Raw genomic sequence first — 22,374 nt, 5'->3', positions numbered from 1 at the left:
ATTTTTTCCATTTTCTGTGGAACATCCCTCACAAAGGTGTCTGAGGGTGAAAATTATGATTTACTGGGTAGAATTTTCCTTGGAACATTGCAACTTCCATAAAAAGCATTTCATTTCCCTCCTCCATGCATTCCCTACGTTTTCCATGAAAACAGCCCTGATTTATTCAGTGAATATACAGAGGTAACTAAAACTGAAATAAAATTGCTATTTTCTTAACATTTACAGCAAAATAACTCCATGCTTCCAACCTGCAACAGGCAAACATTTAACAGGTAAAAACCTCAACCCAGAGCCTTTAAAAGTCACTTTCTTCACATAATCTCTGTGTTTCATGCTGAAAAACGTGAATATTCTATCAAGAAAGAGGCAGAGCAGCAGGGTTGCAAGTTTTAATGTTTATTTCCCCAAGACAGCCTAGCCTGCACTCTACTTGGATAAATTCACAAGCTAGATTTCCGCTGCTTCTAGTTTTAAACTTTTAACCATGTTTCTGATGACAAGGAATGCTGCAAAAATACTCTAGTCCAACAAAGAGTTATGATCACAAAATAATCTTTATCCATTCTACAGTGTTTCAGAATTACCAGCTGATTTGAAAACACAAGGTAGATATAGATGCTAATGGTGGCTAACCTGGGATGTTTTATTATAGCAAACTGTTGTTCATGCAACACTTGTGCTCAAAGGGGAAGGCACAGCATTTCCTACAATGAGCCACCTTATCAAGAGTTCAGTTTGTACAAATTTGTAACATCACCTTGAATTTAGTGTGCACGACCTCAAAACTGAGGCATTCCTCCAATTATAAAAACACTTGCATCCTTTTTGTGCAAGTTTTAAAAATACAAAGTTTTTTTGTTTTTTTTTCCTCTCTAAAGTGGCTCAAAATAGATTGTTCATGGCTGCCTACATCTAAGATAAAAAGAGTCTAAAACAATTGGATTAGGCATATTAAAGGTGTTCAAACCATGACTTGATTTGTACATCTATTCACACCTCTTTTTTTCGCTCTTTATTCAGCAGTACATATGCACCAAATTTCATTTTTAGACGTTTCCATATCATTTTCATAGAAAACAAAGTTTGAAAACAAGTAACATTGAAACACAGCACGGTATCCTACCACAACAGAAACATTTTGGTTACAGGACTCAACGAAATCTAAAAATGAACTATGCTGGAGATTACCACATGCAAAGGTCTTCGTGTTATCTTTGAAAATGAAAAGGATGAGCTTTTATTACCACATTTTTACTGCTTTCTACTATTATGGCAACTTGTGTACTGCAACACAGTCTAGTTTGAAGGGAAATGGATGATTTTCTTTTTTTTTTTTGGTTGGTTTTTTTCCATGCAAAAATCTACAAATTAGTTTTGATGATATGGAAAAGCTTTTCATAACATCAAACATTCATCTGGTGCAAATGCACAGGGAAGCCTTCCTGAAATTCTGACTTTACAAACAACTAAGAAGCTGTAACAGGAAAAAAGAAATTAAAAAGAACTGAAAGAAAAAAAAGAAGAAGAGGGAAAAAAAAATTAAAATAAAACAAAACAAAACAAAAAAAAAAATAGAGGAAAACACAGGCTGCAGGAGTAAACCAGAGTCTGCTGCTAAACCGGTCTCGGTGTGTCCAGTGTAAGTCGACACTTGTGAACTCATTGGATGATTTCAGGTTTCTCAGCCCCCGGAGGCGACTCAAGCTCGCACGCTCACAGACACATCACAGGCACGCCTCTGCCGCCGGGCCAGGGCTGCAGACACTCACCCACGCTGCCATTCCATCCACACCCACACGGGGCTGCAGAGCAAGGCCTGCGCTGCTCTCCCTGCGCTCTGCGCATCCCGGCTCCGGTGCTGTCGAGGCTGATGATGAGAGAACGCGGCCCCGCTGCTCGGGAGGCCGGGGTTCCTTCTCAGGCACTGGAGATCTGTGACCTGGAGCCCTTTTTCTTTGAACAATCTAAAGAAGCATTCAGTGTGAAGTTTGTCATTACATTTTGCCACTCATTCTCACTCGCACCCACTCGCCATCTTGACTTCATTTGGGCTTTTCTGTGATTCCAAATGAAATCTTCACATTTACTTTCCCGATTTAATGCAGCAGCGGATCCCATGAGCCAAGATTGATGGATCAAACCTTTTTTTTTTTTATTCAGTGCTGCATTGTACCTAAACTTCCAAAATACCACTCTAAAACTGGAACCCTTCTGCTGGTACATTGGCAGATGAATTGAAACCAAATGTTCCGCCTTGGATCGCTTCTGGAACAAGGCTTGGATCTTCATCAATCTGGAATGCAACGGGGACATGGTGAGCAGGGACACAACAGAACCTCCCCACACAGGAGCTGGACAATCCCAAAGCAGCTCCCTCCTCACCTCCCTGCATCCAGCCCTGCCATCCCTCCCCTCACTGAGTGAGAGCACTAAAATGAAGTGATTTAAACCCAAATGTTTTAGCTTGTATTGGTCAGGGAGTGCCACATGGCACCCCAAGGCCTCTTGTTGATACCATTTTCTCTCCTGGAAAACCTTCTGGCAGTACCAGAAACTGTCTCAAGTTCTTAGGAGAAGAGCAGCACCACCAAGCCAAGGAAGGACTAAGCCCAAACTGACGTTGGATTAAATTCCAAGTCCAGCTATAAATGCCAAAGTTGAGTTGCTAAACAAGACTTGGCTCTTGCAGCTCACATCAAAGTGAAATCCAGCACAAAAAACCTTTCCAAGTGCAAAGGGGCCATGAATGCAGCTGAGCCCATTTCTGGCCATTTCTGCAGGGCTCGAGGCAGCAGGAAACCCTCCCTGCATGGCACAGACTGCCAGGGCTGCCCTTGCCCTCTGCCATGAACCTCCTGACTGGGAATGCACACAAATCAACCCTGCCTTGGATTTATGGTCCCTTCTGAAACGGGAACAAGGCTCCTGATCAGCACATTCCACCCCTGGCATTACTCAAATATTCCAGCTCTGGCTCTTAAGCAGCAGCCTCAGCCCTGGAGGAGCTTCATCAACTGGGAAATGTCAAACTGAGAGCTCAGGGAACTATTCACAGCCTGGGATTTTAATCCCTAGAGATGAGCCTTAAATTAGGCATCAGATCTTCTTTAGATGCCTCCTCAGCAGCAATGGCAGGAGGTGCAGGAGGTTCACACAAGGGCTCAAAGTCTCCCTGAGCCCAGCCCTGGGGCTGCTGCCTCTGCCTGCAGCAGATGTGGAAACGAAAAGCACGAGCAGCCTGCAGGGAGCTGCACACTCACATCATCTGAGGAGAAGAACTGGTCAATGATCTCATAAGCCAGTTTGTAGATGTCTTCATTTTCATGGTTTTGTAGCTGTTCAATTTTCTCCAGGCCTGCAACCAACACACAAGAGAGCTCAGAACACCAAATTCAGGCCAAATAACTTCCAACAAAGAAATTAAAAAGTACATTGGGAATAGTTATGAATGATCTGGTTATGAATAAAGTGCTGTTACACCCACCTGGCATATTTAGATATATTTTATACATATAAACACTGAAGTTCAGTACATAGATTTGTTATTTTAAGGATTATTCTACTCCATGTTAACAAATCCCACAGTTTTTCACCTGTGCCCAAGTTTAATATCACTGTTCTTTCATCTCTGAAAAGTTTCAGTCAACTTAAACCACACAGAACATGGAGAAAGTCTCAAAACCATGAGGAAATTAAAGTTATTACATTTTCACAACCACTGGATGTAGAATTATTTATTCCAAGTTCACCTGGACATGACTTGTACATGATTAAGTTAAGCACCTCACCCCCACATTGACTAATTTAGTTCCTGTTAATTAGACTAATTTGTCTAATATAAACTGTTACAAAATCAGCACCTCATGAACTTTACTGCCATTATCCTGCTCCCCCACATTTCATTTGATCATGAATTTAGGAAAAGCTGTGGATATTCACCTGATAGGCATGAAAAAGGTGCTTTAAACCAGGTTTGCTTAAAATATCTGTGCCAGCAATAAACCCAGCACCAGCAGGATGCCAAAGCAGCAACCCCTGGAGAAGTCATGAACCCCTTGCTCCTCCTACCTCCACACTCTTCTATAAGGTTGGCTATGGTTTCTGCTTCCTCTTCAGCCATTTTTAATATATTACTTAGTCCATCCAGAACCACCTGCACAACTTGTGCATCTTTTACTGTCAGCAAGTTGCAGAAGGGAGGAATTACATTTTGTTGAATTAAGTAAGCCACCTGAGGGGGGGGAAGCCAAGAGTTACAGCAGGAACGTGGCAGCAGCACAGGCAAACCCAAGGAGTCAAAGGCACCCACCCAGCCCAGAGCACCTGCAGGGGCCACCCCAGGAACCCCTCCTGGGAAACATTTGGGTGCTAAACTGCAAATAATTGGAGATCTACAACACCCCAGGAGCAAATACTGTGAATTTGTCTGTGTCAGATAAGGAGTTTCAGCCTCACCTCTGAAGAGTGACAGCACCACCCCAACCCTGCCACAAATCTCCTACTCTGGGCCTACAAGGGACTGGTGTATCCCCTACTCATGGGTTACTGCCCTTTTAATGGTCACATCCTTGTGGTGGTGGGCAAAAGGTACAAAGAAATGCGGAATGCTTGAGAATCCCATCAGAGCCTGACTGAAATCATCAGGGATGCTCTGACCTCAGGCCACCCCAACACAAGGGGAGGTCACTCTTAAATCCCATGAGGAGAAGGGAAAGCACTGAACAGAGAAGGGACAGAGACATCCACAACCCCAGCACAGGAAATGAAGTTTCCCAAAGCTGCACTCACCTGGTCTTTTCTCCCACTGATTGTTAAGTTGCTTATTGCCCAAGCAGCTTCCTTCTGAGTCCCAAAATCCCCCTGGAAGCACAAGCAGAGACACAACAGTCATTGCAGGGCTTGTGTCAGGCAGGATTCCCACAAATCTGCGTTTGTTACAGTCCCCTCTGCAAGGAGTCACTGTAGCAGCTCCGTGTGAGGTAACAAATGAATCCTGTCCTGAGTATCTGTGCGTCCATCCCTCCTACAGCCGGGGGAAAGGGGGGAAAAGGGGGGAAAAGGGGGGAAAAAAAGGGGGGAGGAAAAGGGGGGAGGAAAAGGGGGGAGGAAAAGGGGGGAGGAAAAGGGGGGAGGAAAAGGGGGGAGGAAAAGGGGGGAGGAAAAGGGGGGAGGAAAAGGGGGGAGGAAAAGGGGGGAGGAAAAGGGGGGAGGAAAAGGGGGGAGGAAAAGGGGGGAGGAAAAGGGGGGAGGAAAAGGGGGGAGGAAAAGGGGGGAGGAAAAGGGGGGAGGAAAAGGGGGGAGGAAAAGGGGGGAGGAAAAGGGGGGAGGAAAAGGGGGGAGGAAAAGGGGGGAGGAAAAGGGGGGAGGAAAAGGGGGGAGGAAAAGGGGGGAGGAAAAGGGGGGAGGAAAAGGGGGAAGGAAAAGGGGGGGAAAGGGGGGGAAAGGGAAAGTTGTTTACAGCAAGGCAAAGAGGAGCTGCAGCCCTGCACTCTGCAGCCCTTATCAGCAGCTGGCACATCTGCAGCTGAGCCCATGGCAGCTCTGATAAGGCCCTGCACGCTGCAGCACCTCAGGGCTGGGGTTACATGGAAAAGTCTTCAATCTTTTCTCCCAGATCAATAAATTGGCATTTAGAGAGCTATCTGTGAGCAGCTCTGGGTTATTTGTTGTTTCCCTTAAGGAATTCCCAGATGCTTTTGCTGTTCCTTCCTTCTGCCACAGCAGATCCTTGGCAGCACAGAGTGGTTTGGGAAATCACTTTTTAAAAGACACCAGGAGCTGGAAAGCAAAGCAGGATTTGAAGCCCACCACCAATGCTTGGGATCTGACCTTATCTAGAAGATGGATTATCATTGGAACAAGGTTTGCATCTATTACTGCCTGAACTTGCTGCTGGTTTCCTGCAGTGATGTTAGATAGGAACCACACTGCTTCCTGCAAAATAAAACACCAGGAATTAACTCACAGAAGGATTCTCCATCCTTTATGTCCACTGCAACTGGCCAACCTTGAACACAACCAAGCACTGATCAGCTCGACTGGGCAGAGCTGAATTCTTGCTGAGACAAACCAAAGGGACAATCTCACCTCAGGAGGCTCCACAAGACTCCTCAGGCTGTTACCAGCTTCAACCAAATACTTCAAATTAAAAGGAGAAATTATTTGGAGACAGGAAATGCCAAATGAGCCCTTCTGACTGCTCCCAGCACTGCCAGTGAGCAGCTCTCAGTGGTGGCTGACAGAATCCTCACTCCACACATGACAGTTCTTGACCTCCTTCCCACTGACTCTCCTGAGCTTCAGGAGAACGCAGCGCTCTGAATTCAACTCTTGATTTTTAACAATGCTCTGAAGTTTGTGACCCTTTATGCTCATTCTGTCCACAAGCCCAGGACTCTCCTGCCAGGCAAAGCAAGAACAGATCTCTTCCCCAGCAGCCCCTCCCTGAGTTAAATTCCCAGCCCTCACCCCCCTTTTACAGTGGGAATCTCAACTTTAATCAACAAGTAACAGCTTCAAATACAATTTTAAGTATATTCAGAGTAGCAACCTTTTAAAATCCCACAGCTGATAGACTTCTCCCTTCCTAGAAATCCTCCACCATTCAATTCCCTTCTCAGCCTCCTGGAATAAGAACTTTTGAGCTGAGAATTTCCAAAGAAGTTCCAGCAGTGCTCAGCCCTGGCTCTCTGAGATCAGAGCACAGGATCACTGGTGACCCTGGAGACATTTGGGCTGCCTGGGGCTCTCCTGGTGGGCTTTCCTGGGGCTTTAATCACAGGCAGTGTTGCAGAGGGGCCCCGCGGTGCCCAACACGCCTCAGATGCACTCCTGGCTCAGCACTGCCATCAGTGCCCCCACGAGAGCCCCCACACAGCACACACAGCCCCCAGCCCTCCCCACACACACCCCCCATCATCCACACACACCCAACTGTCTCTGTGTCATCACCTCTGAGAGAGCCAGGGCAAGCCCCTAAGGGGACATTCCAGGTACGGAGAGCTCCTACACAAGTCAACAGCCAGACTGACAAGAGAAAGCTTTCATTTCCTACAAACACTGACATGCCTGTCCTTCCCTATGGACATTAGCTCAATTCCTTCCCTATGGATATTCATTTCCAGAAACAAAAAAATCAGTTTTTGCTGACATTTGCCACAAACTGGTGGAAGGAGTCCATTACTCACATCTTTATGGCACTACGCAATGTGGAAGCCCAGCTCAGCCAAGTGTAAAAGTTCTCCATCAGGTACAAACCTCTGGTGTTGCTCACCTTATTAATTTTTTCTTTGGGATGTGTCAGAAGTGCTGGGAAATGTGAGAGAGCCTCACAGTTGAGAACCACCTGTGTCTGCTCATCGGTGCCAGTGACGATGTTCCCCACAGCCCTCAGCGCAGCCGTCTGGAAACAAAACCAAAACCAAACCATTTCCTCTCTAAACACCCTCTGCAGCAGACAGAAAGGGTTTATATGCAAATGCTGCAGCACACAGGGAAAAAACAGATTTATTACATTTCAATGTGAGTTCTAGAAAGGAAGGGTTTTCTGACATCTTGGGGTCACCTGCTCTGTGTGAGCCAAACTCACCTGGACTTTGACTTCCTGGTGGCTGAGGAGAGGAACCAGGTGAGGGACAATGCCAGAGTCGATCACCATCTGGATCTGCTCATTGCCAGCGTCCGTCAGATAGGAGAGGGCCCAGACTGTGTCCACCAGGATCTGCCAGGACACAACAGCAGCTCTGGCAGCAGCACAGACACCGAGCCAAACCAGGGACAGTTGGGTGCACTGACAATAATCTGAGTTAATATCTGGGAGCATTCACATGCAGCAAAGCCAGTCTCAGCAGCAGGAAATGTCAATGTTTCAACTGACAGCTGGCAAAAATATTGAGTGAGTGCTGCTCCAGCTGACAGTTCTTGACTGGCTCACCAATACAGGAATTTCCAAAATTCTAATAAATTTAATTTCCCCTCCTTAGAGACAAGAAATTAAATCGCACAATTACTACAGGAATTGTAAAGTTAATACAGACATATTTTTTGCAGAGCACTGATGTCATTAACTCAGCTACAACTTCTTTATGAAGCAAAGAATTAATCATAAATTCTGATTTATGTTCAGACAAAAAGCTGACTCATTCCCTAATTTCAATGAAGTTTTGCTCATTTACTTCACTTTTAAATGACAATTTCATATTTAACACCTCAGAAGTTACAGCTAACCCTGACATTTGACATGTGCAGCAGACACTGGTTTTTCTTTCATTCACACTGATTTTCATTACAAATTAAAGTTCTAGGCAAAGAAATTCTGTATTTCTTTGTGAATGAATGCTCACAGAAATAAAAATAGAAAGCAGTTTCAGTCATAAGTGCAGGGAAAGTACATGCAAATAAACACTTGCAAAGACAGGAATACTAGGGGAAAAATGACTATTTAAAAATAACATCAGTATTTCAAAAGAAGCAGTTAACAGATATCCACAGCAGCTTGTCCCAATCAAAGGGAACACCCCAGATTTTCCCTTGATTTTACATTTCAGCTCCAAACCCAGAGCAGAAGCTGGAAGTGGCTCTGAGAGGGGTCACTCACATTCACATCCGTGTGGTGAATTAGAACACAGAGCGCTGGCAGGATCTGAGGGGGAAACAAACAGCGAGGTTACTCTGGAGGCAGGCAAAGCCCAGCCCAGCCCCGCAGAGCCCTCCCGCCCTGCAGCACCTCCTGGATGGTCTCCATGGGTGGAGGGGGGTCCTTGTGGCGGCACAGGTTCACCATCACCCAGGTGACGTTCCTGAGGAAGGTGATGGGGATGGAGGGGCTGATGAAGGACAGCAGGGGCTTCACTACTCCAAGGCTAATGACGTAATCTCTACACTGGGGTCCATCACCTGTGGGGCACAAGCAGGGCTTGGAACAGAAACAATCCCAGCACTTACAGATTTTAACAGCAAACATCTGTCTGGTTTAGAGATTTGTACTGTTAAAATTTAGAGATTTTACCAGAAAACGTCCCTGCATTTACAGATTTTAACAGCAAACATCCATCCCATTGCTTAGGATTTTAACAGCAAGCATCTGTCTTCTTTACAGATTTGTACTCTGTTAAAATTTGGAGATTTTACCAGAAACCATCCCAGCATTTACAGATTTTACCAGAAAACATCCCTGCATTTACAGATTTTACCAGAAAACGTCCCTGCATTTACAGATTTTATCAGAAAATATCCCTGCATTTACAGATTTTATCAGAAAATATCCCTGCATTTACAGATTTTATCAGAAAACATCCCAGCACTTACAGATTTTAACAGCAAACATCTGTCTTGTTTAGAGATTTGTACTGTTAAAATTTATAGAGATTTCACCAGAAAACGTCCCTGCATTTACAGATTTTAACAGAAAATATCTATCCCAGCATTTACAGATTTTACCAGAAAACATCTATCTTGTTTACATATTTGTACTCTGTTAAAATTTAGAGATTTTACCAGAAACCATCCCAGCATTTACAGATTTTAACAGAAAATATCCCATTGCTTACAGATTTTAACAGCAAACATCTATCCCATCATTTACAGATTTCTATTCTGTTAAAATTTAAGAGATTTTACCAGAAAACATCCCAGCATTTACAGATTTTACCAGGAAACATCCATCCCATCAATCACAGATTCTACCAGAAGACATTCTATCATTTACAGATTTTACCAAAAAACATCCATCCCATCATTTAGAGATTTCACCATCATTTACAGATTTACAGTGCTGGGTAAGGGAAAGGGGTGGCAGACAAACACCAGACCACCAAGAACTGTGAGAGCCCAAAATATTCCTGAAAATTCCTTGACAAAATTTCCAAACAATAATAAAACAGCCCCAGAAGCTGATGGTGGTAGGAGTTACAATATAATAATAATAATAATAATAATAATAATAATAATAATAATAATAATAATAATAATAATAATAATAATAATAATAATAATAATAATAATAATAATAATAATGCCCCCAGGGGGTGGTGCTGGCAGGAGGAAGACCCACCTATGATATTTCCTAAAGCCCACACTGCTTGCTCACAAACATTTTGATGAGGTGAATGCAGCAGTCTCAGGAAAAGCGGCACAGCATCTGAAAGGTACAAAAATAACCCAGGGAAATGGTTAAAAATGCATCCCTAAAGAGCAAAAACTCTCACATGAGACTTGATTTTCCTGTTACGAGCTGGTCAAAGCTTCACTAATTTCCCAGGTGATACTGAAATAAAACACTGCAATGATTCCTCCTTTGCTGCATATCCTTACAGAGCCTGCACTTGAGAATATTAAACCCCTGACATTTAATTTGTTTGCAAGCCTCCTCAAGTTCACTGAAGCTTGTCAGGGTCCAAATTTAGTTCCATTTATTGAATTCAGAAATTCTCTGCTAAGTTATGCAGCAGCCCCAAGTGCAAAGGAACAACAGAGACCAAACTCCAGGGAAGCAACTGGAGAATAAGCAGGAATGGAGTGGGAATTAAGGAGAGGGAATGTGGGAAGAGGGCAGGAAGGAAATCCACATTTACATAATTAATTCTGTTTTATTCTCCCCCAGCACTGAGGTGCCTGCTTACATAACAGCCCAGTCTGTAAGGAACCCAATTATTTCATAGATTTCAAGAGAAATTTGAAATTTTTAGTTAGATTTTTTTCTTAATGTAAATCATGTGTTTACCAGAGAAACAACTCATCAGCAGGATTCTTATTTCCTGCTAAATGAAGGTATTTACAGTGTCTGTATGCAAGGAGAAAAAACATCTCCAGCAAGCAGATTAATAAATTCTTATGGAAAAATTACAAAAAATCATTTTAAATTGAAATAAATAATAACTTAATATATCACAGCTATTAAATTGACTAACAGAGTGCAATAGAGACCTACAGAAATCACTGAAAAAGTGATCAAATAATTGATAAATTAGATTTAAAGTATTCTACATCAGGGGTGGGATAGATTATCTATTAATTAATAGATTTCCCAAAGAAAACTAAGGTTGCAACTGGGGAAGGAAGAGGATGGAGAAAAAGATAAAAGTACTACCAAAGGTACATCCTGTAAGAGTGAAAATCAAATTATATCAAAGTTCACAGGCTCTTAACACCAAGTTTGCAAAAACAGAAGCAACTGATCTTGCAGCCAACATAATTGTGGTGCATTTTTCTTCCTTAAATGTTAGGAAAAACTCATTTCACTGTATCTCTGATTCTTCAAGAAGCTCTGGTTCTCCACTCAATTAAAGCCCTGCCCACTTGGTTCTGATTTAGCAACAGAAGCTCTGCTCCAGGACATGCCTGGAGTCCAGAGCAAAGTTTGCTTTGCCTGGTAGCTCAGATTCCAGCCACAATTCCTTCCCACGTTTCACGTGCCCAGGCAGAGGAAGGACAGGAATTGTAATTCAACTTCATTTTGGAAGAGCTCAGTGTCAGGCACCCGCTGGCCTGTGAATATTCTCCTCTCTTCACAACAGGGAGCTTTTCAGAGGGCTTGTTTGGTTTTATTCCAAGTTTTTTGCAGTTTTTTTTCCCAAGTTTGAAAGCTGGAAGCCAGCAGGTATCAACTGTGCTAAGATATTCTGAGTTTCCAGCTGCTGCTCACCATTAGGAAACCCAAGTGGGTTTAAACCCTGGGTTAACGAAGGCAAAGCCAGGAGTGTGAGGTGAACACCTGGCACAGCTCCTTCGGGGCACTGACTGCCAAGCTGAGCCCAACCAGACCCCAGGTGTGGGTGGCAGCAGATCCCCCCTGCAGGACTCACTGGATTGAACTACAGCCTGGGTTTGCTCCGAGGTTCCAGAGGCGATGTTTGTCAGGGCCCACGCAGCTTCAAACTGCAAGGAAGGACTGCAGACAAGGAAAAAGCACCGGTGTTAGCACTCACATCTGGGGCACAGCAGCTCAACAGCAAGAACTGGGGCAGTAGTTGGAGTTCTGGCAGTACTCACTTGTCATCTCTTTCAAGACAGTGCACTAGGATGGGTAATATTCCTGATTTTATTAGGTCGTCGATGGGTGGGTTGCGGTCACTGGACAGCAGCTTCCTGCAGGAAAATGGACAAAAAACCAAATTACTGACAAATCCTGCCTGGAAAGGAGCAGGGAATTGTTCAATCCAAGCTTCCCCTCAAAAAAGGATCAGTGCTGTCACTGGAGCTGGGCAGGCAAGGCTCCCTGTGGTTGAGTTTGGGAATCTCCAGTGGAGTCCCAACAACCAAACTGCTCCTGCTGGGCTGGGAATTCCTTCCCAAGGGTTCCCCCCCTCCTCCCACAGACCCACAGGATTTGTTTCCTCCTCTTTAATTGAAAATAACCCCCCAAAGTGAAATTATTGAGCCACTGCTAAAGCAAAGCCATTCTATCCATTTCATTCCATGCTTTCTCCCCTCTGGAAGTTTATCAGCAGCCAGGAAAATAAAAGATGAGAGTTGTTCAGCTCCAACTCCTACAAAAGGAGACACTCAGCTCTTTCTGCACTCAAAGCCAAAGCTTTTACAGTCCTTTAAAGTGTGGATTTTGCTCTGTGAGAAGCATCAAGCTTGCACCAAAAGAAATGCAGGTATTTACATGTAAAGGAAATCCACACTACTTAAAAGGTCTGTGTATTCTGGTTTCTTTAAAGTTCTATTTTCCTTTTAAAAATCACTTCATTGATACAATTTCAATTAAGTTAGAACACATTTTCTGACATGAAGAGCATGATCAAATAAAAATAAAAATAAAAATAAAAATAAAAATAAAAATAAAATCAGGATATTTGAGGAAAGTGTGTTCTTACCTTGCTGCCTGCACAGCACTTAACTGAATACCCTGGTTGTCACTTGAAGCATTCTAAAAGAAGAGAAAATACATTTCTCACACATCTGTCATCCTGCCATGAAGAATATTCAAACAATGTAATAGTTTTTACCTGTACTATTGCCTCCAAAGAAGTGTTTTGCTGGAAAACAGAGACAAGAAGCAGTCAGAAATTCCAAATGTCTTTTAAGGATGCAAAAAGAAGAAATTATTGCAAGTTAACTCTTACCACTCTGAAGTCCCCATCAATATCAGAATCCTCACAGATATCTTCATGGGGAACATTCCTTCTCTTTAGGAGATGCTCATCTCTTTTGTTCTTCAAGAGAAAAATGGTGGAATTCCTTTAAAACTTGGATTTAGGGGGAGTGGGGGGTTCTGTCTCAAACAATCATAACCACACCACCACTGACACTGAAATGTTCCAAAACCAGTTGAAAAGCACTGCCCAGAGAAGCACAATTTGGGAATTCTTCCTAAAACATCCTGCATCCAACTTGTGCTGGACATTTCACGTGCACACCACCACCAACATTCCAGTTTATTTGTCATCATTTCTAACAGGACACACCAATTCCCACAGCTTTTCTGTTCAGCTCAGATGAAAAATAATTCCAGTTGTGATTCCTTTTTTCCAACAATTTCAGTTTTACCTTCACACTCTTCCACACTTAATTGTAAGGAAATATTTTTCTGCCTGCAGATGAGCAGGAACAGCTGATTTGCAAAGGAAAAACCAAATCTTTAAAAACCTCTAGGAGTGCAAGGAGTCGTCCCATAAACTCCTGGTTTTCAGGACAAAAGTTGTGGAACTCCCATAACTTCTGAACTTTTGAGTCTTTACTGAAAACTCTTCCATTTTATCAGAGTAACAACAAAGTAAAATCCCATTTGGTGAGAATAATTTTATAAAATAAAAGAATAATCGGGGTCGCCTCACCTTTCTCAACTCCACGACAACTTCATTTCTTTGTCTTCTCATAGTCTGAAAAACATAAAGATAAAAATCATCTGCATTTAGATAAATTTAAAAAGTTCTTGTACAACTATTTCAGTTCATGTATTTTAAACAAAACTTTTACACACAGGGTTTAATTTTCATTATAAAAGTAGAGATCCTGCAGGAAATGGAAATAACTACAATATTTCTGTTATTTCACACTAAAACATTCTCCTAAGTCTTCAAGTTGAGGAAAAAAGGAATTAGGAATGAAAGCATATTTTTCAAAGGGCAAGATGGAGAGGAGTTGTGCACAAAACAGGACCAAAAGCACTAAAAGGACCATGGCAATCCAACAGTAAAATAACTTTATAAAGGAGCTCATATTAAGAGACCTGCGAGTAAAGCTGAGTTCCAGAACTATTATTTATAAATTAGAACCTTTGACATTCCAAGAGCAGAATTTTTTGTCATTTTCTCTACAGCTGCCATTGACAGTGCTCAGGGTAAAACAACAATTGTAAATATACATAAATTGGTTTATTGCTGCTCGTGCTACTGCAGTGAAAACAGAAATAAATCAGGCTGGAGTGATTTTATTTGAACACTTTGAACTCTGCAGTGAATGAGAACAGCAAAATTCCAAACAATTCCATTTTTATTGTGACAAGCCCAGGGAAAGCTGGAAGTCCCTGGGAAAAGGAACCTCCTGAACAGCAAGGAGATCTGAAGATAAGCATTAAAAGCTCACTTTTAAAGCATTTTTCTTCCTCATTCTTATCAAAAAGAAGGTGCAGTTGATCAAATCCAATTTCAGCTGAGCACAACACTGCAGCTCCCCAGAGAAAAAGGGTAAGGAGAGGAAAAAGTGGCAAAGCAGGGCTGGTTCCTGCTGCTCTGGGGGCAGAGGGGAAAATCCAGGCTCCCCCAGGGAGAGCTTCCTGCTCTGCAAAGGGCAAAGTGCCAGGGGCAGCTGCAGCAGCCTGGGCCAGCCAGAACAGGGGAGCTGAGGCTTTTTCTTGTTGGAGTATTTGTTGTGGTCCCACTCAGTTGTGTCTGTGTCAGCAGCAGCTTTGCTGGGAGCAGCAGAGCCAGCGCTGGGAAGAGCCACCCTCTCCCAAAATCAGCATTCCAAGCCTAAGGGTGACTCTGGGGGGCAGTGCTGATTTTCTGCCCTGTGCTTTGGGAAGGTGGTAAAGGGAGTGGTGATGTCCCACAGCTGGGATCCCCCAGGGCAATGGATGCAGCTCTGGAGAGCAGAGGGAAGGCAGGAATCACTCCAGGGATGCTCCTCTGAGCTCCAGGAGAAGCTGAGGCACGGCTGGATCCCACCCAGCACTGCCAGGCTCTGCAAAGGTGCTGCAGCTTCCACCTGCCTTAGGGACTCCAGGCTCTCAAATGCTCAGGGGAGTTTCTCCAAACTCCACTGATCTGGCACATCCAAGATAATAATAATATAAATAATAATAATAATAAATAATGTGAGGAAAGCCTCTGATGATCAGATTGCAGAACTGCACCACGCCCCTGATGATCTCACAGGGCTTTAACAATTTCCCAAAGTACAGGCCAGCAAAATCAGCATTCCCACCCAAAATCTGCCTGGGAGAGGGGTGACTCTTCCAGACCCCAGGGCTGACACTGCTGCTCCCAGCAAAGCTGCTGCTGACACAGACACAATAGAGTGGGACCACAACAAATGTTACAATAAAAAAAAGCCTCAGATGTATCATTTAGAAAAGTCTGTATCATTTAGAAAATTCTTTCCTTAAAAATTCCTGCCTGCAGGTGATGGGACTGTAAAGGATCCTCTCCTGGGACAGGGAGGATGCTCTCCCTCCTGCCAGGAGCTGACAGGCCTGGCTGAATTCCTGCCTGCACACCTTGGAATCACAAAAGCCTCCACATGAAAGACAAGCCAGCACTGAAGTCACTCCTGAAGCACCATTTCCCAAAGCCTGCCCCCACCAAAATCACTCTGTGTACACAGAGTCTGTTGACTGAAGAGTTCCAGGTCAGCCTGGCACTGCTCATCCTCTGAGGAGGAGGAGGAGGAAGAGCACAACAAATGAGAGCTGAAGGCAGCTCTGCCACGGGATTCCCAGTGCCACCAGCCCAGCTAGAGAAGGAAGAGCCTGGAGAGAGTGAAATGCCAAGCAGAGCCCAGCTGGGCTCGTGCAGCTCACAGGGCAGAGATGAGGGGTGGTGGTGTCCTGGCACGTGGGGAGCGACTCCGTCTGCTCCGGGGGAGATCTGAGCCACGTGAATCAGCTCCCAGCACCACAGGAAACCCCTGGGACCAGACCAGCCCAGCTCAGAGGGGCCTGGCAAGGGCTCCAGCTGAGAAATGTGCCCCACTCTGCCAGGAATGCACGTGGCTCTCCCAGGCACTGGATCCTGTTTGTCATTTGCTACATCAAAAATCAAATGATCCGATCTATTTCTGTCGGCCTGCCATGGCCACCCCTCCATCCTCCTTTTTTCAATTATATTTAGCTTCAGATTTATCATAAGGGCTATTTCTGACCATTAGTCATGACTGAGCCCTTCAGCTTATCATTAAAATCTCCTGGTAGTGATGCCTGCAGGATCCTGGGACAGTCTGGGGGTTTTCAAGGAGCTGGGATGCACCAGCCCTGCCTAAAACACACGTGGAATGGGAGCCTGGAATGGGAGCCCTGGAATGGGAGCCCTGGAATGGGGAGCCCTGGAATGGGGAGCCTGGAATGGGGAACCCTGGAATGGGGAGCCCTGGAATGGGGAGCCCTGGAATGGGGAGCCCTGGAATGGGGAGCCCTGGAATGGGGAGCCCTGGAATGGGGAGCCCTGGAATGGGGAGCCCTGGAATGGGGAGCCCTGGAATGGGGACCCTGGAATGGGGAACCCTGGGAGACCCTGGAATGGGGGACCCTCGAATGGGGATCCCGGAATGGGAACCCTGGAATGGGGACCCTGGAATGGGAGCCTGGAATGGGGAGCCCTGGAATGGGGAGCCCCGGAATAGGGAGCCCTGGAATGGGGATCCCGGAATGGGAACCCTGGAATGGGAGCTTGGAACGGGGAACCCGGAATGGGGACCCTGGAATGGGGAGCCCTGGAATGGGAGCCTGGAATGGGGAGCCCTGGAATGGGGGACCCTGGAATGGGGATCCCAGAATGGGGACCCTGGAATGGGGATCCCGGAATGGGGACCCTGGAATGGGGAGCCCTGGAATGGGAACCCTGGAATGGGAACCCTGGAATGGGGACCCTGGAATGGGGATCCCGGAATGGGGACCCTGGAATGGGAACCCTGGAATGGGGACCCTGGAATGGGGATCCCGGAATGGGGAGCCCTGGAATGGGAACCCTGGAATGGGAACCCTGGAATGGGGAGCCCTGGAATGGGGAGCCCTGGAATGGGAACCCTGGAATGGGAACCCTGGAATGGGGAGCCTGGAATGGGAACCCTGGAATGGGGATCCCGGAATGGGGAGCCCTGGAATGGGAACCCTGGAATGGGGATCCCGGAATGGGGAGCCCTGGAATGGGAACCCTGGAATGGGGATCCCGGAATGGGGAGCCCTGGAATGGGAACCCTGGAATGGGGATCCCGGAATGGGAGCCCCTCCTGAAGGGATCAGGAGCTCAGCCTGTGCTCACTCCTGGCTGGGGTGGGGCTTTTTTGCTGTTCCAAAATGTTCCACTCAATGTCTCCACTTCCAGCAGGGAGCTCTGACAGCACAGGAGGAACTGTAGAACTCTGGCTCTGCTCTCATCCCAGGGAATGGTTTCCAGGGGCACATTGTTTCTGCTGGGGAACTGCAGAGTCAACAGTTATTGTAAATCAAAAATGAGCTGGTTGTGCCATCCTTCCTTCCTTCCTCCGTCCCAGGAAGTTGCTACCAGCACCAGTGTGGTCTGGGACTCCAAATAAAAACAAAGCACACCCCACAGGGAGTAGACAGCTGAAAACAGACTGGTTTTCCTCAGTTATAGTCAGTGATTCAGGCCCTCCTCCATCCATTACCCCCCTCCTATACAAATCCTATCTCAATTCCAAAGTGCAGCAATGAAATCTGCTCTGGAGACCACTGCTGAAAATGCTTTGGGATCATAAAGCCAACCCAAGATACCCCCAGAGGTCACATCTCAGCAACTTCAGAATGGAAATGGGAGTCTGAGCTCCAGATAAAAAATAAAAATCAATATGACATTACAAGTGCCACCAGGCCCATTTTTCCTGGAGAAGCTGTGCATGGCAGAGAAAATGCCTTAAACAAATATCTCAGTATCATTTCAAAGTGACAAGATGGATGAGCTTCACCACAGAACTCCAAGTCAGCTTAAAGGAGCCTATTTTTATCTCACTGAGTGAAATTCCTGCTCTCCTTCGGTTCTTCCATATTTAATCCCAAGCAGACTATTTTGTGTGGGATCCAGAAAGGGCTGAAAAGCTTCAAAGTACCTGCAATATTCAATATATCTCACACCACCACCCTTCCTTCACTCCCCTGGAGCTTCCTTGGTGTTCTCAAAAAATATTGGTATTTTTGAAGTCCACTGAATGATGCTGGCAGCTCTTAAAATCCTGACATTACTGATCTTCAAGCATCTTGATGCAATGGCTGCTCCAAAATTAGTTTTGAAGTGCTCTGCATCACAGAATTATCATCATTTCCCTTCATGCCTCTCTCAATTGCAGAGCAGGAATCTCTGTTTAACACCTCTCCTGTGCTGGCACTGTTCAAGCAATCCTTCATCTCCTGCCACACAGGTGAGGCAGGGCAGAAAACACTCAGCAGATTCTTCCAAGATTTCCAGAGAAATAAAATGCAGGAAATATTTTTTTTATTTCATTTCAAAAAAAAAAAAGCCTCTAAATGTCAGTCAGATTGCAGTGCTGCAGCAGGCAACAATCACCAAGAGGAAATGAAATGTTCAATCACCAGGTGAAAGAAAATGAAGCGAATAAAACAGCCCAAAACTCTGCAAACCTTCCCAAATCAAGATCCCTCAATGCAGGACTAAAAAGGCATTCTTTAAACTCAATTTGTCCATAACAATCTAGCACGGTCACAGTGATCAATTTGGACTTCTCTGGGCTCTGTACAGTGAAGATCTGGGGTTTAATTCCAAGATCTGTGGTACCACCATTAAAAACAAAGCTTGGGTGGGTGTCAGCACAGCCATCCCCACAAGAACCAGCAAAAACCAGCTCAGCCTTTCTCATCCAAGGGGAAAAAAAAAAAAAAGCCCAAGCAAAACCTGTTCCTCACTGAAGACAAGATGAAAAAAGTCACCTTATCCTGCTCCCTAATGCATCAGTATTTGCATAATTTAATACCAGAGCCCGGATAAACCCTTCTCCAAGTCAGGCTTTGGGGTTGGAGGTTAAAAACTGTGGCCACTTCTGCAGTTTGCAAGGCTCCTCTTGGTGCTGAACCAATTCTATTTTCCCCCCACAGCATTAAAATCTTGAAGACCCTAAAAAAAAACGTTGCAAGCACTGAAATCTTCAATTCCCCCCAGAGCTTCCTCAGCTCCAAATTACTGCTCTCCCTCTATTCCAAACTTTGTCACACCATGTGCTCCTTTGGGCAGGAGCAGAAAGCAGGGACAGGACAAGGATTTCCTGGAGATTCCTGCTCCCAGTGAATGCCTCAATTCCCAGTGTCACCAGCAATCCGGCATCTCCAAACGCATGGCAGCAATTATTTACAACGTGCCCGTGCAGGAAATGTTTGCCCAAGACTTGAGCATATGAGGGAATTTTGTCACACATCTGATGTAAAACAGGTGCTTGTGTTGGGGGTTGTTTTCTTTTTTCCCCCCCACTCTGTTTTCCAGGCCAGAATTTGTGGTTTTAGAAGCATACTGGGAGAAAGAAACCAAATATCCAAAAAGGTGAGTAAATGTTTTGTACTTTAGGGGATAAAATGTAGGAAATTCCCTGATTTTGGTCAGAAATGCAAGAACTTCCTGTGAATATGTAAAACCTGGAAGGCAAGGACAATGTGACAGGAACTGTAACTGTCAATGGACTGATGTGAGCACATGGAATTAAGAGATAACATTTGTAGGAAGTTTGCAATTCACAACATGGCAACCTTTCATAACCTCTAGAAATCTCTCCATTTGGCACCCACCAAAATTAGGGTGATTTCTCATTTCTCTAGGGGTAAAACTGTCATGGAAAATTTTTAAAAAACGATGGCTTTGTAAAAACAACCCAGGGCCAACGAGAATTTCAGCGCAGATCAAAAGGGGGAGGAGTGAAGGAGATAAAGATCAAATGTTGGCTTCCTCTGCCAGATAAATACACAACTTTGAGCCCAAGCAGCCCTGCAAGCTGGATTTTGGAGGCTGGCTGGGAGTGGGCACCAGCAGCTCCCCCAGCCTGTGTGATGTGTAAGCACTTAGTGAGCAGCAGGGACAGCCAGAGCCTGAGCTATTGTATGAAAAATAGCCCTGCTATAACCGTGGTTATTTTAGGGAGCAGGCATGTGCTCCAGGATTTGCTGGATAAATGTCACTCTCTAAAATTTAACACGGCCCAGCAGTGCGTTTGGGCTGTGGAAAAAGGCATTTCAGTGCTGCAGCAAATAAAACAAAATGACTGAAGAGCTTCTGACACACTCCCACGTGGTGTTACCTGCGTGTCCATCTTGAACCTTCCCTACTTCAGCCCTTTCCCCCTACAGTGCTGCACCAAAGCACCTGAATTCCAGCCTGTGTCTGCTCAGGAATCCCATTTTTCACTGCAATGGCACATTCTGTGTGCAGTCCCGAAGATGCCTTCCTATAACTGCCTATTCAGTGGTCACAAAAATTTATATTAAAATAAATTAGTATCTAAGGCAAGGGGTTACCTCACAACCCTGCCAGCAAACAGAGCAATTAATTATTCCCACTCCCAATATTTTTGCCAAAAGTTTGGACATAACTGAGTAATAAACTGTTTTATCAATCTCACTGGACAGGTTAAAAAGCCAGGTGTTACAGACTTCTGGGAAACTTGGCTGATGTTTAAATTAATACAGGGAACATAAAGGAGTTTTTTACTTTTGAAACATTGTAATGTCTTCACATATAAGACTGGAATATTATGGAAAACACGAGGGACACTTTGAGGCCAGTAAAAAGCAGCCACGAGAACACCAAAATTCTTGTCGAGAACCCTGAGCAGACAATTTTAAGCTCCAACGAGCACTCCTGGCTGAGTGCTCTAAGGTGAGCATTGACACCTAGTTTTAAAATTCGACGATTTCCTAAGGAAACCTCAAGTTAATTATGTATCCTGCTGTGTTTAGGAAGCACCTTCGCAGCTCAAATAATTGAGCCACCAAAAAGTTCAGGGGCTCTGTGCTACGAGCCAAAACGGCTTCTCAACTATCTGAGCAGAAAACAAGAAATATTTAAAAAAAAAAAAAAAGAGAGAGAGAGAGATAGAAAGTGTTTTTAAAAAATAATCTTGCTATGAAAGTTAGGGCGTTATTTATTTCATTAAGTATCCTGGAGACACGAAGAACACCCAACCGGGCCCTAATCCTGACTCAGGCTTTTAGGGGCCGCTCGGAGAGATCGTTCCTGCAGCAATTCCGCCGAGCGCACGCCGCACCGGGACCGCTGGGCCAGGGCCGGGCCGAGCCCCGGCGGGCGCGGCCGCCCGGGAGGAGCCGCGGCCGCTGCCGGGCCCGAGGGGCCGCGGAGCCCCGGAGCGACCCGGGCGGGCCCGGCCGCTGCCCCTCGCCGGGAGCCCCCGGGCCCGGGCCCGGCCGCGCCCGGCCCGCAGCGCGGCCTCGGCGGCTCCTTCCTCCCTCCCTGCCCGGCCTGCCCTCCCTCCCCGCCCGGCAGCGCCGCTCCCGCCTCCCCGCGGCTCAGGGCGGGCTGGGCCGCGGCCGGGCCCCGCCGCGCTCACCTCCAGGTCGCGGCCTTTGTTCTTGAAGTTCTTGAGGCGCTGGTTGTCCAGCTTCTCGTTGTCGGCCATGGCGGGGGCGGCCAGGGAGGAGCGCGGCCCCTCCGCCTCCGCCCGGGCCCGAGCGCGCCGGGGGCCCGGCGGGCCCGCTCTCGGCCTCGGCGAGCCGGGAAGGGCCGGGGCGAGGGGGCGCCGCTGCGGGGCCGGGTGTGGGGGCCCGGAGCGGGGCCGGGCGCGGTGCGGCGGGCAGGAGCGGGGCCCGGAGCGGGCGGTTCGGAGCGGGCCCGGGCCGGTCCCGGCGGCCCGAACGCGCCGGTGCCGCCGAGCGGGGGAAGGGACGGGGCGAGCGAGGCTGGGAGGGGGGAGCGGGGCCAGCCTCGCTCTGGGCGCCGCCGCCCATTGGCTGCGCCCCGCGCGCCCCGCGGCCAATGGCGACGGGGAGGGAGAGGGCGGGAGCGCTGACGCAGCGCGGGCGCGGGGAGGGAAGGAGGGGCCGCCTCAGCGCCGCCGCCATCTTGGGCGCTGAGGGGCTGAGGGGAGGGGCGGCGGGACGGGCGCTCCCCGCGCCTGCGCTGCTGCCGGGAAGGGACCAAAGTTAGTATTTTAATCCTTCCCCCAGCTGCGCTTTCCCTTGTCTCCGCTCGTGAAGCCGGCAGTTAACAGTTTAATCCTCCCGCTCGCTACACTTGGCATTCA

At 46.4% G+C, this 22,374-nt stretch overlaps 1 protein-coding gene and 1 non-coding gene across 2 annotated transcripts; both read right to left on the bottom strand.

Annotated features, from left to right (window-relative positions):
- Window positions 1–383: 383 nt before the first annotated feature.
- Window positions 384–21,839, bottom strand: KPNA4 (karyopherin subunit alpha 4). The gene is made up of 17 exons (XM_066556383.1): window positions 21,682–21,839; window positions 13,782–13,826; window positions 13,071–13,160; window positions 12,954–12,983; window positions 12,822–12,874; window positions 11,992–12,087; window positions 11,805–11,890; window positions 10,055–10,141; window positions 8,729–8,898; window positions 8,600–8,644; window positions 7,592–7,723; window positions 7,277–7,405; window positions 5,833–5,937; window positions 4,792–4,863; window positions 4,072–4,234; window positions 3,264–3,358; window positions 384–2,296 (listed from the first exon to the last, which is right to left on the bottom strand). Exons 1-17 carry the CDS (start codon window positions 21,748–21,750, stop codon window positions 2,198–2,200), a joined length of 1,566 nt encoding a protein of 521 aa, XP_066412480.1. The 5' UTR covers window positions 21,751–21,839; the 3' UTR covers window positions 384–2,197.
- LOC136560966 (small Cajal body-specific RNA 7) lies at window positions 6,694–6,959 on the bottom strand. Its single transcript, XR_010784244.1, has one exon. It is a non-coding gene; the product is annotated as a small Cajal body-specific RNA 7 (non-coding RNA).
- Window positions 21,840–22,374: the final 535 nt, after the last annotated feature.

This window comes from Molothrus aeneus, chromosome 10, assembly GCF_037042795.1.
Source record: "Molothrus aeneus isolate 106 chromosome 10, BPBGC_Maene_1.0, whole genome shotgun sequence".
NCBI classification, from domain to species: domain Eukaryota; kingdom Metazoa; phylum Chordata; class Aves; order Passeriformes; family Icteridae; genus Molothrus; species Molothrus aeneus.
This window is presented reverse-complemented; position numbering and strand designations above follow the sequence as displayed.